The sequence below is a fragment of the Taudactylus pleione genome, unplaced genomic scaffold, assembly GCF_031769625.1.
Source record: "Taudactylus pleione unplaced genomic scaffold, aTauple2 ptg001299l, whole genome shotgun sequence".
NCBI classification, from domain to species: domain Eukaryota; kingdom Metazoa; phylum Chordata; class Amphibia; order Anura; family Myobatrachidae; genus Taudactylus; species Taudactylus pleione.
This window is the reverse complement of record NW_028285699.1, coordinates 783,307-796,690: the sequence shown is the minus strand read 5'-3', so window position 1 is coordinate 796,690 and position 13,384 is coordinate 783,307. Positions and strand designations below refer to the sequence as shown.

The 13,384-nt window shown below is 53.5% G+C and overlaps 1 protein-coding gene across 3 annotated transcripts in view; it reads left to right on the top strand.

Moving 5' to 3' along the window:
- The window catches only part of CAMTA2 (calmodulin binding transcription activator 2), a 205,152-nt gene that overhangs the window by 64,455 nt on the left and 127,313 nt on the right, over positions 1–13,384 (top strand). For all 3 annotated transcript variants that reach the window (XM_088462966.1, XM_088462964.1, XM_088462965.1), the window contains exons 9-10: positions 4,733–4,859; positions 4,943–5,077. In XM_088462966.1, the coding sequence (XP_088319092.1) occupies positions 4,733–4,859; positions 4,943–5,077 (262 nt within the window). The remainder of the gene's footprint in view (positions 1–4,732; positions 4,860–4,942; positions 5,078–13,384) is intronic.

Genomic DNA, 13,384 nt, shown 5'->3' with positions numbered 1-13,384 from the left:
TTCCTCAGTCATTGATCGGATCTGCCCAGTCTGGGCTGGGCCCAACCGTTCGGTGGAGCAGAGGGTCCTTGGGTTTGCATCAGACTACGGGCAGTGATACCACGCATATTGCACATTGAAGGTATCAGAACTAGGCTCTTTTTGGGTTTCAGTTTGTGACGGATACTTGGGCGCCACAGTTATGAACCTTCCTAGGTCGCTGGTTTCACGACCTCCCCTGTTATCTTGTTGGCGCCTTCAGCTCTGAAAGTGGTCTTCGACATTTCTCTCCAACGAGGTTTTGTCGCTTGGGGTGGCCAGTGCACGACCCTTACTGACCTTGGTCTCACCTGTTCTGTGGGTGCCTTGTCCATCGCTCTTGCAGATCATTTGCTTTTTGGGCATGAGAGTCTCCACCTAGCGACCATTCATTGGACTAGTGTCACTTGCGGGAGTTCCATTGGGTACGTCTCCAGGCTTGTAAGAGGTGGCTCAGCATCCCTCTAGTCTAGGTTGCTGGTGCGGTCCGACCACACTCCTCACTCTCATTCAGTGACTGTTTTCCGGTATTCTCCTCTAGGTCCGTTCCTGGGTCCCTCCTGGATGGGTTTGTGGTACCCACGGACATTAGTCTCCTGGACTATAGGGCCATGACGTTGCCTTTATGACTCTAGAGCCGTTGGGTAGCCATGCACAACAGCTCGAGCATTGAGCCATTTTTCTGCCTCTCTTGGGGCCGGCAGGTTTGCAGTCAGTCAAACAACTGCACTGTGGCAAATGTAAGTCATCCCGGGGGGTCCTAGAGCGCTGACACTCTCAGCGGTAATAATGCCTGTAATGTGATAGGGGACAGCGGACTCCCTCCCAGGGCAGTGGTCTCGCTATGCAGTGGTCCCTCTGGCGTTCATTTGGTTAGGTCTTCAGCGAGAGGCTCTTAGGGCCTCTCGGCACGTCTTCAAGACTTGCCTGTGAACATGGTATCTGCTGGTTCTGTAGAGTATGCCTTGACTGTTCCGTGCAAGTTTCGGCTAGCGCGTTGGTTGTGCCGTCCCCACTGTTACCTACGGTTCTCCAGACGCGTAAAACCTTCCAGTATACGGGTAATCCTGGAGGCTCCAGGCTGGCTCCACTATCATGATGTGGGGCCATTCTCAGGCAGTCTGTATGTCCTGAATTGTGTCTTTTACTTCCTGCTACATGGTTCATTGTTTCTACACAGGGACCTTCCTCCTTTGGTTTTCCCGATCTGGCCTTGGTGACCAGGGGTTGGAAAGCTTATGTCTCTCGTTTCCTCTGAGTTGGGAAACTCTTTTTTTTGTGGGGGTGGATTACAAATTTTCACTTCTCACGTTCCTTGGCCTTCCTTCGCGGGGTTTTGGAGGCCGGTTGACTACTACTTTTTGTGACTATACGGGCTTTGGCCCGGTCACTTTATTTCTGGCGACGTTTGGCCTTTCTTCCGAAGGTCCAATTCCTTTTTACTAGGTATGCTGCATATTCAGACACTGTTTCATCCGTAGGTGGTGCCGTGGAATCTGGCTTTGGTCCTATCGGCTCTCACACAGGCGGCATGGGTGTTGGAGCGTTCAGCTGATCTTCGGTTAGTTGCTTCTGAGCTGGTCTTCCTTATGGCTATTGCCTTCCCTTCAGTTAGCATGGTTTCGTGTTGGCATTCCCAAGTCCTTTTTTCTCCTCTTCCAGGAGGATGGTGCGGTGCTCTGTACAGTTTTTTGCACAGGCCGACCCTTGTTTCGGCCTTTCTTCCAACAGGAGGTTGTCTTTCTGATCTTTTGTCCTTCGGTGACTCCTGGGGCTAGGATGAGATGGCTTTGCTTGCTGGGCTGTACGCCACAATGTTCTCTGCGGCTTCTTTTATAGCGCATTAGGGGGTTGACCGGCTGCTCAGCAGACCCTTGCGTATTGGATCCACTCGGGCATCGCTCATGCCTCTTCTGGAGTGGGGCGACCGCCACCAGACCGGGTGTCAGAGCCTTTTGCCAGGGCGTCTGTTTTCTTAGGGGCAGTGCGACCCAAGACCAGCAGCACAGTCCGTTGTACAGTTCTCCGGTCTCCTGCCCGCACGTTTGCTCAGTTTAGCGTTCAGGTTTCTTGCCTCTGGCGGCACACCTCTGGGGTCGTGCAATTCTCCGGTCAGGCAGCCTGAGCGTTCCCTCCCCTGGGGGCGGCTTTTGAACATCCCATGGTCCAGTGTCCCCCAGCCTTGAGGAAGGAGAGAAGAGGATTTTTGGTACTTACCGTTGAATCCTTTTCTCTGAGTCAGGCTGGGGGACACTGTGTTCCCTCCCTCACGCTCAGTCGTATTGAGTAGGAGTTATGATTTGGGTCCTAATTGACCGTCAGTTTTGTTATTTTTCGGGGTGACAGTGTCACTGAGTATTTCCTTCTCCTTAGCAGGCACTTTTTAAGTTGCACTGAAGTCAGGGGTTGCAGAGGGAGGGGGAGTTATAGATTTCAGTGTTTAGGGCCAAATCCACACCTTCCCACCTACAACCCATGGTCCAGTGTCCCCCAGCCTGGCTCAGAGAAAAGGATTCAACGGTAAGTTCCAAAAATGCTCTTATCCTTACTGGTTATCTCCTCACTGGTTATCTCCTCACTGGTCGTATACTCACTGGTTATCTCCTCACTGGTTATCTCCTCACTGGTTATCTCCTCACTGGTTATCTCCTCACTGGTTATCTCCTCACTGGTTGTATCCTCACTTGGTCGTATCCTCACTTGGTCGTATCCTCACTTGGTCGTATCCTCACTTGGTCGTATCCTCACTTGGTCGTATCCTCACTTGGTCGTATCCTCACTTGGTCGTATCCTCACTTGGTCGTATCCTCACTGGTCGTATCCTCACTGGTCGTATCCTCACTGGTCGTATCCTCACTGGTCGTATCCTCACTGGTCGTATCTTCACTGGTCGTATCTTCACTGGTCGTATCTTCACTGGTCGTATCTTCACTGGTCGTATCTTCACTGGTCGTATCTTCACTGGTCGTATCTTCACTGGTCGTATCTTCACTGGTCGTATCTTCACTGGTCGTATCTTCACTGGTCGTATCTTCACTGGTCGTATCTTCACTGGTCGTATCTTCACTGGTCGTATCTTCACTGGTCGTATCTTCACTGGTCGTATCTTCACTGGTCGTATCCTCACTGGTCGTATCCTCACTGGTCGTATCCTCACTGGTCGTATCCTCACTGGTCGTATCCTCACTGGTCGTATCCTCACTGGTCGTATCCTCACTGGTCGTATCCTCACTGGTCGTATCCTCACTGGTCGTATCCTCACTGGTCGTATCCTCACTGGTCGTATCCTCACTGGTCGTATCCTCACTGGTCGTATCCTCACTGGTTATCTCCTCACTGGTTATCTCCTCACTGGTTATCTCCTCACTGGTTATCTCCTCACTGGTTGTATCCTCACTGGTTGTATCCTCACTTGGTTGTATCCTCACTTGGTCGTATCCTCACTGGTTGTATCCTCACTGGTTGTATCCTCACTGGTTGTATCCTCACTGGTTGTATCCTCACTGGTTGTATCCTCACTGGTTGTATCCTCACTGGTTGTATCCTCACTGGTTATCTCCTCACTGTCATCTTCACTGGTTATATCCTCACTGGTTATATCCTCACTGTCATCTTCACTGGTCATTTTCTCACTGGTTATATCCTCACTGTCATCTTCACTGGTTATATCCTCAGTGTCATCTTCACTGGTTATATCCTTGCTGGCCCTGTCCTCGCTGGCCCTGTCCTCGCTGGCCCTGTCCTCGCTGGCCGTCGGTGTGTCTCCCCTATTTGAATTTTGGACTGCGCTGCTGACTAGGGTGGGGAACAGCTGGCCTTCCCTTGGCGCATCCTTGAGCAGCCGGCCTGGATGGTAATGGTGAACACTTCCAGCATCTGCTATGACTTCCTCATGTTTCTCATAGACCGTGGTATGTCTGCGTCACATCTCACTAATTACGTCACTTTTAAAATTTATAAGAAAATCTTTGGAGCCAATAGAGAGTGAAAGACCCTGTATTCCGCCTTATTGTGATTGGGGTAAGAACTTTGAATTTGTTTCTATAAAACGTAAACATTTCATGTACTTTACCCCCTGAGTGCCCCCATGTGGGTCACTGCTCTTGTGTATGATAGGGTTTATTTCCAGGACGTGCCGCTCACAAATACAAATGATACATCTCCTTTGCCAGGTGCGAGTGACGTATACTTGGATGGGTTAGGATGAGCCGTGTTCTCCAGTTTGCGGTGCACTCTGGCGCAGGATGATACTGATCCATCATGTATGAACATATGTGTGGCATACAGGAGGAGACTGGTAGCTGACCTAGTCTGTAAGTGGGCATATTGCCCCTACGTAGTATTCTGTATTATGCTGGCAGGACGAGGGCACTTAGGTAAGTTCTGGTGAGATGCGCTGAGCTATAGGTGTCATTAATACAGAATAGGGGAAACCCATGTAACACATCAGACGTTTGCGGGCCTTTTCTAATAGGAAATAATGATGCCGGTTAGTTGCCACGGGTAACAACACCTCTTCCGTGAGCGACCAGTTTGCACAACACCTCCTGATGATATTACGTGGCACGTGGGGTCTGCTTGCTTTCCTGTAAACTACATTTAAATATAAGTAATCCTGTCCGTTCTCATCACCCCCACTGCCCCTTCTCTGTTACCCCTCCGCCTTCCTGTCACCCCTGCGCCTGTTCTCACCGCTCTCATTATCCCCACTCAGGGCGGAGTTAAGATCCTCATCACAGGACCATGGTTGGAGGACACAGATTCCTATTCGTGTGGGTTCGATCACGTGACTGTGCCGGCCTCTCTCATCCAATCAGGAGTCCTGAGATGCTACTGCCCAGGTCAGGAGATGCTCGCTGTCACTGTGCGTGTGCAGCCTGTCCGTGTCACATACAGAAGGTAACGTTGTGTACCTGTATTCCAGCGCACGAGGCCGGCCTGGTCACCCTGCACGTCCTCCAGCACCAGCAGGTCATCTCGCACTCCGTCATCTTTGAGTACCGAGCCCGGAACTTCCTGTCTCTGCCCAGCACCCAGCTGGACTGGCTCTCCCTGGACGGTGAGTGTCGGCTGATGGGGGGTATCATGCTGGGCTGGTGGAGGGTGGTTACGCTGATTGGATAGGTCTGTGTGTACACAATGTTACATGCCCAGGTGTTGGGATTACATAGTGAGTAACGCTGCTCTGCATTTGTACTCTCTCTTATTACCCTTGCACAGAACATCTTGCCACCTTAGACCCATCTCCTGGCATAGTCCAGGCCTCTCTCAGATGGCATAACCATTCATTCCCAACGTTATTTGTGTATGGTAACATCATACTATTTCAGTATTACCGTTACTTTGTGCTACAGACCCATGTTATGAAAGGGAAAATATATATATATATATATATATATATATATATATATATATAATCTACATCCACAGTGTTTTGGAATGATGAAGGTGGTTTGTGTGTCAACTCTAATCTTCCATTGACTCATAATCTATATTTATATCAATATTGTATCACCAAAGGGGATTGAAATTGTGAATATTAAGCTCTCCTCAGGTTATCATTTAATTTATGTCACTTTCTGACCTCTGGAGACAAGAGAGGTCTAATCTGAGGATTGCTGTTTGGAATACACCAATATATTATTGGATAAATTATTATACTATTGTGGCTTTCTTAGCACATAATTGGTAATTGTCAATATATAAATAAATGTGCCGCTGTGCTGGTAACGGTATGCAGCCGGGAAGCCGGCGGACTTAATCCCGACAGCCGTTTTCCCGACTGCTTTATCCCGGCGAGGGTTAAATGACAGGCCTCTAAATCTAAACGCCTGTCATTTTACCGACGCCGGGAGACCGGCGCCCGGCATCCCCATCGAAAGGATGCCGAGCGCGGACAGCCGTGGAGGGGGAGGGGTAGGTTTAGGGCTCCCGGGGTGGACTTAGGGTTAGGCACCCCCCCGGGGGACTTAGGTTTAGGGGAAGGGGGGGTTAGGTTTAAGCACTGGGGGGGAGGTTAGGCACCCCTAAGGAGGGTTAGGGGGGGGGGGGTTAGGTTAGTGAATACTTACCTGGGGACGATCGGGATTTTCATCCATGTCGGGCAGCCGCTGTCGGGATAAATCATACCGATTCCCTGGTAACTGCTATCACAGGTCGTATAGTTTCCACACAAATCCAGGCTTAGCGTTTATTATTATCCTCTTTCATTGATTAGAAGCCCCACATGGTGTATGCGGCAATGCACAAGAGGTAGACATAAGAACTAGTACAGTATACAGTAAACCATTACAGGCATACAAAGCACAAATCTAAACATTGCAGTAAAAGCCGGACTGACAGGTACAGGAGGAAAGGTAACTCGCTGTAGCTAAAGTCAGCAGACAGTGGTGAGTGGCAGGAGGCACAGCAGCTCTCAGTGACCCTGTACCCAGCGTATGGGAGAGCAGCCAGTGTCATAGTCACTGAGGGGGAGAAGGAGACCAGGAGCACTGATGGTAAGGATAGTGCAGGGGGAGGCACATCAGCTCTCAGTGACCCTGTACCCAGCGTATGGGAGAGCAGCCAGTGTCATAGTCACTGAGGGGGAGAAGGAGACCAGGAGCACTGATGGTAAGGATAGTGCAGGGGGAGGGACATCAGCTCTCAGTGACCCTGTACCCAGCGTATGGGAGAGCAGCCAGTGTCATAGTCACTGAGGGGGAGAAGGAGACCAGGAGCACTGATGGTAAGGATAGTGCAGGGGGAGGGACATCAGCTCTCAGTGACCCTGTACCCAGCGTATGGGAGAGCAGCCAGTGTCATAGTCACTGAGGGGGAGAAGGAGACCAGGAGCACTGATGGTAAGGATAGTGCAGGGGGAGGGACATCAGCTCTCAGTGACCCTGTACCCAGCGTATGGGAGAGCAGCCAGTGTCATAGTCACTGAGGGGGAGAAGGAGACCAGGAGCACTGATGGTAAGGATAGTGCAGGGGGAGGCACATCAGCTCTCAGTGACCCTGTACCCAGCGTATGGGAGAGCAGCCAGTGTCATAGTCACTGAGGGGGAGAAGGAGACCAGGAGCACTGATGGTAAGGATAGTGCAGGGGGAGGGACATCAGCTCTCAGTGACCCTGTACCCAGCGTATGGGAGAGCAGCCAGTGTCATAGTCACTGAGGGGGAGAAGGAGACCAGGAGCACTGATGGTAAGGATAGTGCAGGGGGAGGGACATCAGCTCTCAGTGACCCTGTACCCAGCGTATGGGAGAGCAGCCAGTGTCATAGTCACTGAGGGGGAGAAGGAGACCAGGAGCACTGATGGTAAGGATAGTGCAGGGGGAGGGACATCAGCTCTCAGTGACTCTGTACCCAGCGTATGGGAGAGCAGCCAGTGTCATTGTCACTGAGGGGGAGAAGGAGACCAGGAGCACTGATGGTAAGGATAGTGCAGGGGAAGGCACTGCAGCTCTCAGTGGCTCTGTACCCAGCGTATGGGAGAGCAGCCAGTGTCATAGTCACTGAGGGGAGGAGACAGGAGCACTGGTGGTAAGGATAGTGCAGGGGAAGGCACAGCAGCTCTCAGTGACTCTGTACCCAGCATATGGGAGAGCAGCCAGTATCATTGTCACTGAGGGGAGGAGGAGACAGGAGCACTGGTGGTAAGGATAGTGCAGGGGGAGGCACAGCAGCTCTCAGTGACCTTGTACCCAGCGTATGGGTGAGCAGCCAGTGTCATAGTCACTGAGGGGGAGGACACAGGAGCACTGGTGGTAAGGATAGTGCAGGGGAAGGCACAGCAGCTCTCAGTGACCCTGTACCCAGCGTATGGGAGAGCAGCCAGTGTCATAGTCACTGAGGGGGAGGAGGAGACCAGGAGCACTGGTGGTAAGGATAGTGCAGGGGAAGGCACAGCAGCTCTCAGTGACCCTATACCCAGCATATGGGAGAGCAGCCAGTGTCATTGTCACTGAGGGGAGGAGGAGACAGGAGCACTGGTGGTATGGATAGTGCAGGGGAAGGCATAGCAGCTCTCAGTGACTCTGTACCCAGCATATGGGAGAGCAGCCAGTGTCATAGTCACTGAGGGGAGAAGGAGACAGGAGCTCTGGTGGTAAGGTTAGTGCAGGGGAAGGCACAGCAGCTCTCAGTGACCCTGTACCCAGCATATGGGAGAGCAACCAGTGTCATAGTCACTGAGGGTAGGAGACCAGGAGCACTGGTGGTAAGGATAGTGTAGTGGAAGGCACAGCAGCTCTCAGTGACCCTGTACCCAGCATATGGGAGAGCAGCCAGTATCATTGTCACTGAGGGGAGGAGGAGACAGGAGCACTGGTGGTAAGGATAGTGCAGGGGGAGGCACAGCAGCTCTCAGTGACCCTGTACCCAGCGTATGGGTGAGCAGCCAGTGTCATAGTCACTGAGGGGGAGGACACAGGAGCACTGGTGGTAAGGATAGTGCAGGGGAAGGCACAGCAGCTCTCAGTGACCCTGTACCCAGCGTATGGGAGAGCAGCCAGTGTCATAGTCACTGAGGGGGAGGAGGAGACCAGGAGCACTGGTGGTAAGGATAGTGCAGGGGAAGGCACAGCAGCTCTCAGTGACCCTATACCCAGCATATGGGAGAGCAGCCAGTGTCATTGTCACTGAGGGGAGGAGGAGACAGGAGCACTGGTGGTATGGATAGTGCAGGGGAAGGCACAGCAGCTCTCAGTGACTCTGTACCCAGCATATGGGAGAGCAGCCAGTGTCATAGTCACTGAGGGGAGAAGGAGACAGGAGCTCTGGTGGTAAGGATAGTGCAGGGGAAGGCACAGCAGCTCTCAGTGACCCTGTACCCAGCGTATGGGAGAGCAGCCAGTGTCATAGTCACTGAGGGGGAGAAGGAGACCAGGAGCACTGATGGTAAGGATAGTGCAGGGGGAGGGACATCAGCTCTCAGTGACCCTGTACCCAGCGTATGGGAGAGCAGCCAGTGTCATAGTCACTGAGGGGGAGAAGGAGACCAGGAGCACTGATGGTAAGGATAGTGCAGGGGCAGGGACATCAGCTCTCAGTGACCCTGTACCCAGCGTATGGGAGAGCAGCCAGTGTCATAGTCACTGAGGGGGAGAAGGAGACCAGGAGCACTGATGGTAAGGATAGTGCAGGGGGAGGCACTGCAGCTCTCAGTGGCTCTGTACCCAGCGTATGGGAGAGCAGCCAGTGTCATAGTCACTGAGGGGAGGAGACAGGAGCACTGGTGGTAAGGATAGTGCAGGGGGAGGCACAGCAGCTCTCAGTGACCCTGTACCCAGCGTATGGGTGAGCAGCCAGTGTCATAGTCACTGAGGGGGAGGACACAGGAGCACTGGTGGTAAGGATAGTGCAGGGGAAGGCACAGCAGCTCTCAGTGACCCTGTACCCAGCGTATGGGAGAGCAGCCAGTGTCATAGTCACTGAGGGGGAGGAGGAGACCAGGAGCACTGGTGGTAAGGATAGTGCAGGGGAAGGCACAGCAGCTCTCATTGACCCTATACCCAGCATATGGGAGAGCAGCCAGTGTCATTGTCACTGAGGGGAGGAGGAGACAGGAGCACTGGTGGTATGGATAGTGCAGGGGAAGGCACAGCAGCTCTCAGTGACTCTGTACCCAGCATATGGGAGAGCAGCCAGTGTCATAGTTACTGAGGGGAGAAGGAGACAGGAGCTCTGGTGGTAAGGATAGTGCAGGGGAAGGCACAGCAGCTCTCAGTGACCCTGTACCCAGCATATGGGAGAGCAACCAGTGTCATAGTCACTGAGGGTAGGAGACCAGGAGCACTGGTGGTAAGGATAGTGTAGTGGAAGGCACAGCAGCTCTCAGTGACCCTGTACCCAGCATAAGGGAGAGCAGCCAGTATCATTGTCACTGAGGGTAGGAGACCAGGAGCACTGGTGGTAAGGATAGTGTAGTGGAAGGCACAGCAGCTCTCAGTGACCCTGTACCCAGCGTATGGGAGAGCAACCAGTGTCATAGTCACTGAGGGTAGGAGACCAGGAGCACTGGTGGTAAGGATAGTGTAGTGGAAGGCACAGCAGCTCTCAGTGACCCTGTACCCAGCGTATGGGAGAGCAGCCAGTGTCATAGTCACTGAGGGGAGAGAAGGAGACCAGGAGCACTGGTGGTAAGGATAGCGCAGGGGAAGGCACAGCAGCTCTCAGTGACCCTGTACCCAGCGTATGGGTGAGCAGCCAGTGTCATAGTCACTGAGGGGAGAGAAGGAGACCAGGAGCACTGGGGGTAAGGATAGTGCAGGGGAAGGCACATCAGCTCTCAGTGACCCTGTACCCAGTGTATGGGAGAGCAGCCAGTGTCATAGTCACTGAGGGGAGGAGACAGGAGCACTGGTGGTAAGGATAGTGCAGGGGAAAGCACAGCAGCTCTCAGTGACCCTGTACCCAGTGTATGGGAGAGCAGCCAGTGTCATAGTCACTGAGGGAGAGAAGGAGACAGGAGCACTGGTGGTAAGGATAGTGCAGGGGGATGCACAGCAGCTCTCAGTGACCCTGTACCCAGCGTATGGGTGAGCAGCCAGTGTCATAGTCACTGAGGGGGAGGACACAGGAGCACTGGTGGTAAGGATAGTGCAGGGGAAGGCACAGCAGCTCTCAGTGACCCTGTACCCAGCGTATGGGAGAGCAGCCAGTGTCATAGTCACTGAGGGGGAGGAGGAGACCAGGAGCACTGGTGGTAAGGATAGTGCAGGGGAAGGCACAGCAGCTCTCAGTGACCCTATACCCAGCATATGGGAGAGCAGCCAGTGTCATTGTCACTGAGGGGAGGAGGAGACAGGAGCACTGTGGCATGGATTAGTGCAGGGGAAGGCACAGCAGCTCTCAGTGACCCTATACCCAGCATATGGGAGAGCAGCCAGTGTCATAGTCACTGAGGGGAGAAGGAGACAGGAGCACTGGTGGTAAGGATAGTGCAGGGGAAGGCACAGCAGCTCTCAGTGACCCTGTACCCAGTGTATGGGAGAGCAGCCAGTGTCATAGTCACTGAGGGGAGGAGACAGGAGCACTGGTTGTAAGGATAGTGCAGGGGAAGGCACAGCAGCTCTCAGTGACCCTGTACCCAGCGTATGGGTGAGCAGCCAGTGTCATAGTCACTGAGGGGAGAGAAGGAGACCAGGAGCACTGGGGGTAAGGATAGTGCAGGGGGAGGCACATCAGCTCTCAGTGACCCTGTACCCTGCGTATGGGTGAGCAGCCAGTATCATAGTCACTGAGGGGAGAAGGAGACAGGAGCACTGGTGGTAAGGATAGTGCAGGGGAAGGCACAGCAGCTCTCAGTGACCCTGTACCCAGCACTGAGGGGAGAGAAGGAGACCAGGAGCACTGGTGGTAAGGATAGTACAGGGGAAGGCACAACAGCTCTGTGACCCTGTACCCAGTGTATGGGTGAGCAGCCAGTGTCATAGTCACTGAGGGGAGAAGGAGACAGGAGCACTGGTGGTAAGGATAGTGCAGGGGAAGGCACAGCAGCTCTCAGTGACCCTGTACCCAGTGTATGGGAGAGCAGCCAGTGTCATAGTCACTGAGGGGAGAAGGATACAGGAGCACTCGTGGTAAGGATAGTGCAGGGGAAGGCACAGCAGCTCTCAGTGACCCTGTACCCAGTGTATGGGAGAGCAGCCAGTGTCATAGTCACTGAGGGGAGGAGACCAGGAGCACTGGTGGTAAGGATAGTGCAGGGGAAGGCACAGCAGCTCTCAGTGACTCTGTACCCAGTGTATGGGTGAGCAGCCAGTGTCAGTGTCACTGAGGGGAGAAGGAGACCAGGAGCACTGGTGGTAAGGATAGTGCAGGGGAAGGCACAGCAGCTCTCAGTGACTCTGTACCCAGCATATAGGAGAGCAGCCAGTGTCATAGTCACTAGGGGGAGAAGGAGACAGGAGCACTGGTGGTAAGGATAGTGCAGGGGAAGGCACAGCAGCTCTCAGTGACCCTGTACCCAGCATATGGGAGAGCAGCCAGTGTCATAGTCATTGAGGGAGAGAAGGAGACAGGAGACCAGGAGCACTGGTGGTAAGGATAGTGCAGGGGAAGGCACAGCATCTCTCAGTGACCCTGTACCCAGCGTATGGGAGAGCAGCCAGTGTCATAGTCACTGAGGGGAGAAGGAGACAGGAGCACTTGTGGTAAGGATAGTGCAGGGGAAGGCACAGCATCTCTCAGTGACCCTGTACCCAGCGTATGGGAGAGCAGCCAGTGTCATAGTCACTGAGGGGAGTAGGAGACAGGAGCACTGGTGGTAAGGATAGTGCAGGGTAAGGCACAGCAGCTCTCAGTGACCCTGTACCCAGTGTATGGGAGAGCAGCCAGTGTCATAGTCACTGAGGGGAGGAGACCAGGAGCACTGGTGGTAAGGATAGTGCAGGGGAAGGCACAGCAGCTCTCAGTGACTCTTTACCCAGCATATAGGAGAGCAGCCAGTGTCATAGTCACTGGGGGGAGAAGGAGACAGGAGCACTGGTGGTAAGGATAGTGCAGGGGAAGGCACAGCAGCTCTCAGTGACCCTGTACCCAGCATATGGGAGAGCAGCCAGTGTCATAGTCATTGAGGGAGAGAAGGAGACAGGAGACCAGGAGCACTGGTGGTAAGGATAATGCAGGGGAAGGCACAGAAGCTCTCAGTGACCCTATACCCAGCATATGGGAGAGCAGCCAGTGTCATTGTCACTGAGTGGAGGAGACCAGGAGCACTGGTGGTAAGGATAGTGCAGGGGAAGGCACAGCAGCTCTCAGTGACCCTGTACCCAGTGTATGGGAGAGCAGCCAGTGTCATAGTCACTGAGGGGAGAAGGAGACAGGAGCACTGGTGGTAAGGATAGTGCAGGGGAAGGCACAACAGCTCTCAGTGACCCTGTACCCAGCATATGGGAGAGCAGCCAGTGTCATAGTCACTGAGGGGAGGAGACAGGAGACCAGGAACACTGGTGGTAAGGATAGTGCAGGGGAAGGCACAGCAGCTCTCAGTGACCCTGTACCCAGCATATGGGAGAGCAACCAGTGTCATAGTCACTGAGGGGAGAAGGAGACAGGAGCACTGGTTGTAAGGATAGTGCAGGGGATGGCACAGCAGCTCTCAGTGACTCTGTACCCAGCGTATGGGAGTGCAGCCAGTGTCATAGTCACTGAGGGGAGAAGGAGACCAGGAGCACTGGTGGTAAGGATAGTGCAGGGGAAGGCACAGCAGCTCTCAGTGACCCTGTACCCAGCGTATGGGTGAGTAGCCAGTATCATAGTCACTGAGGGGAGGAGGAGACCAGGAGCACTGGTGGTAAGGATAGTGCAGGGGAAGGCACAGCAGCTCTCAGTGACCCTGTAGCCAGCGTATGGGAGAGCAGCCAGTGTCATTGTCACT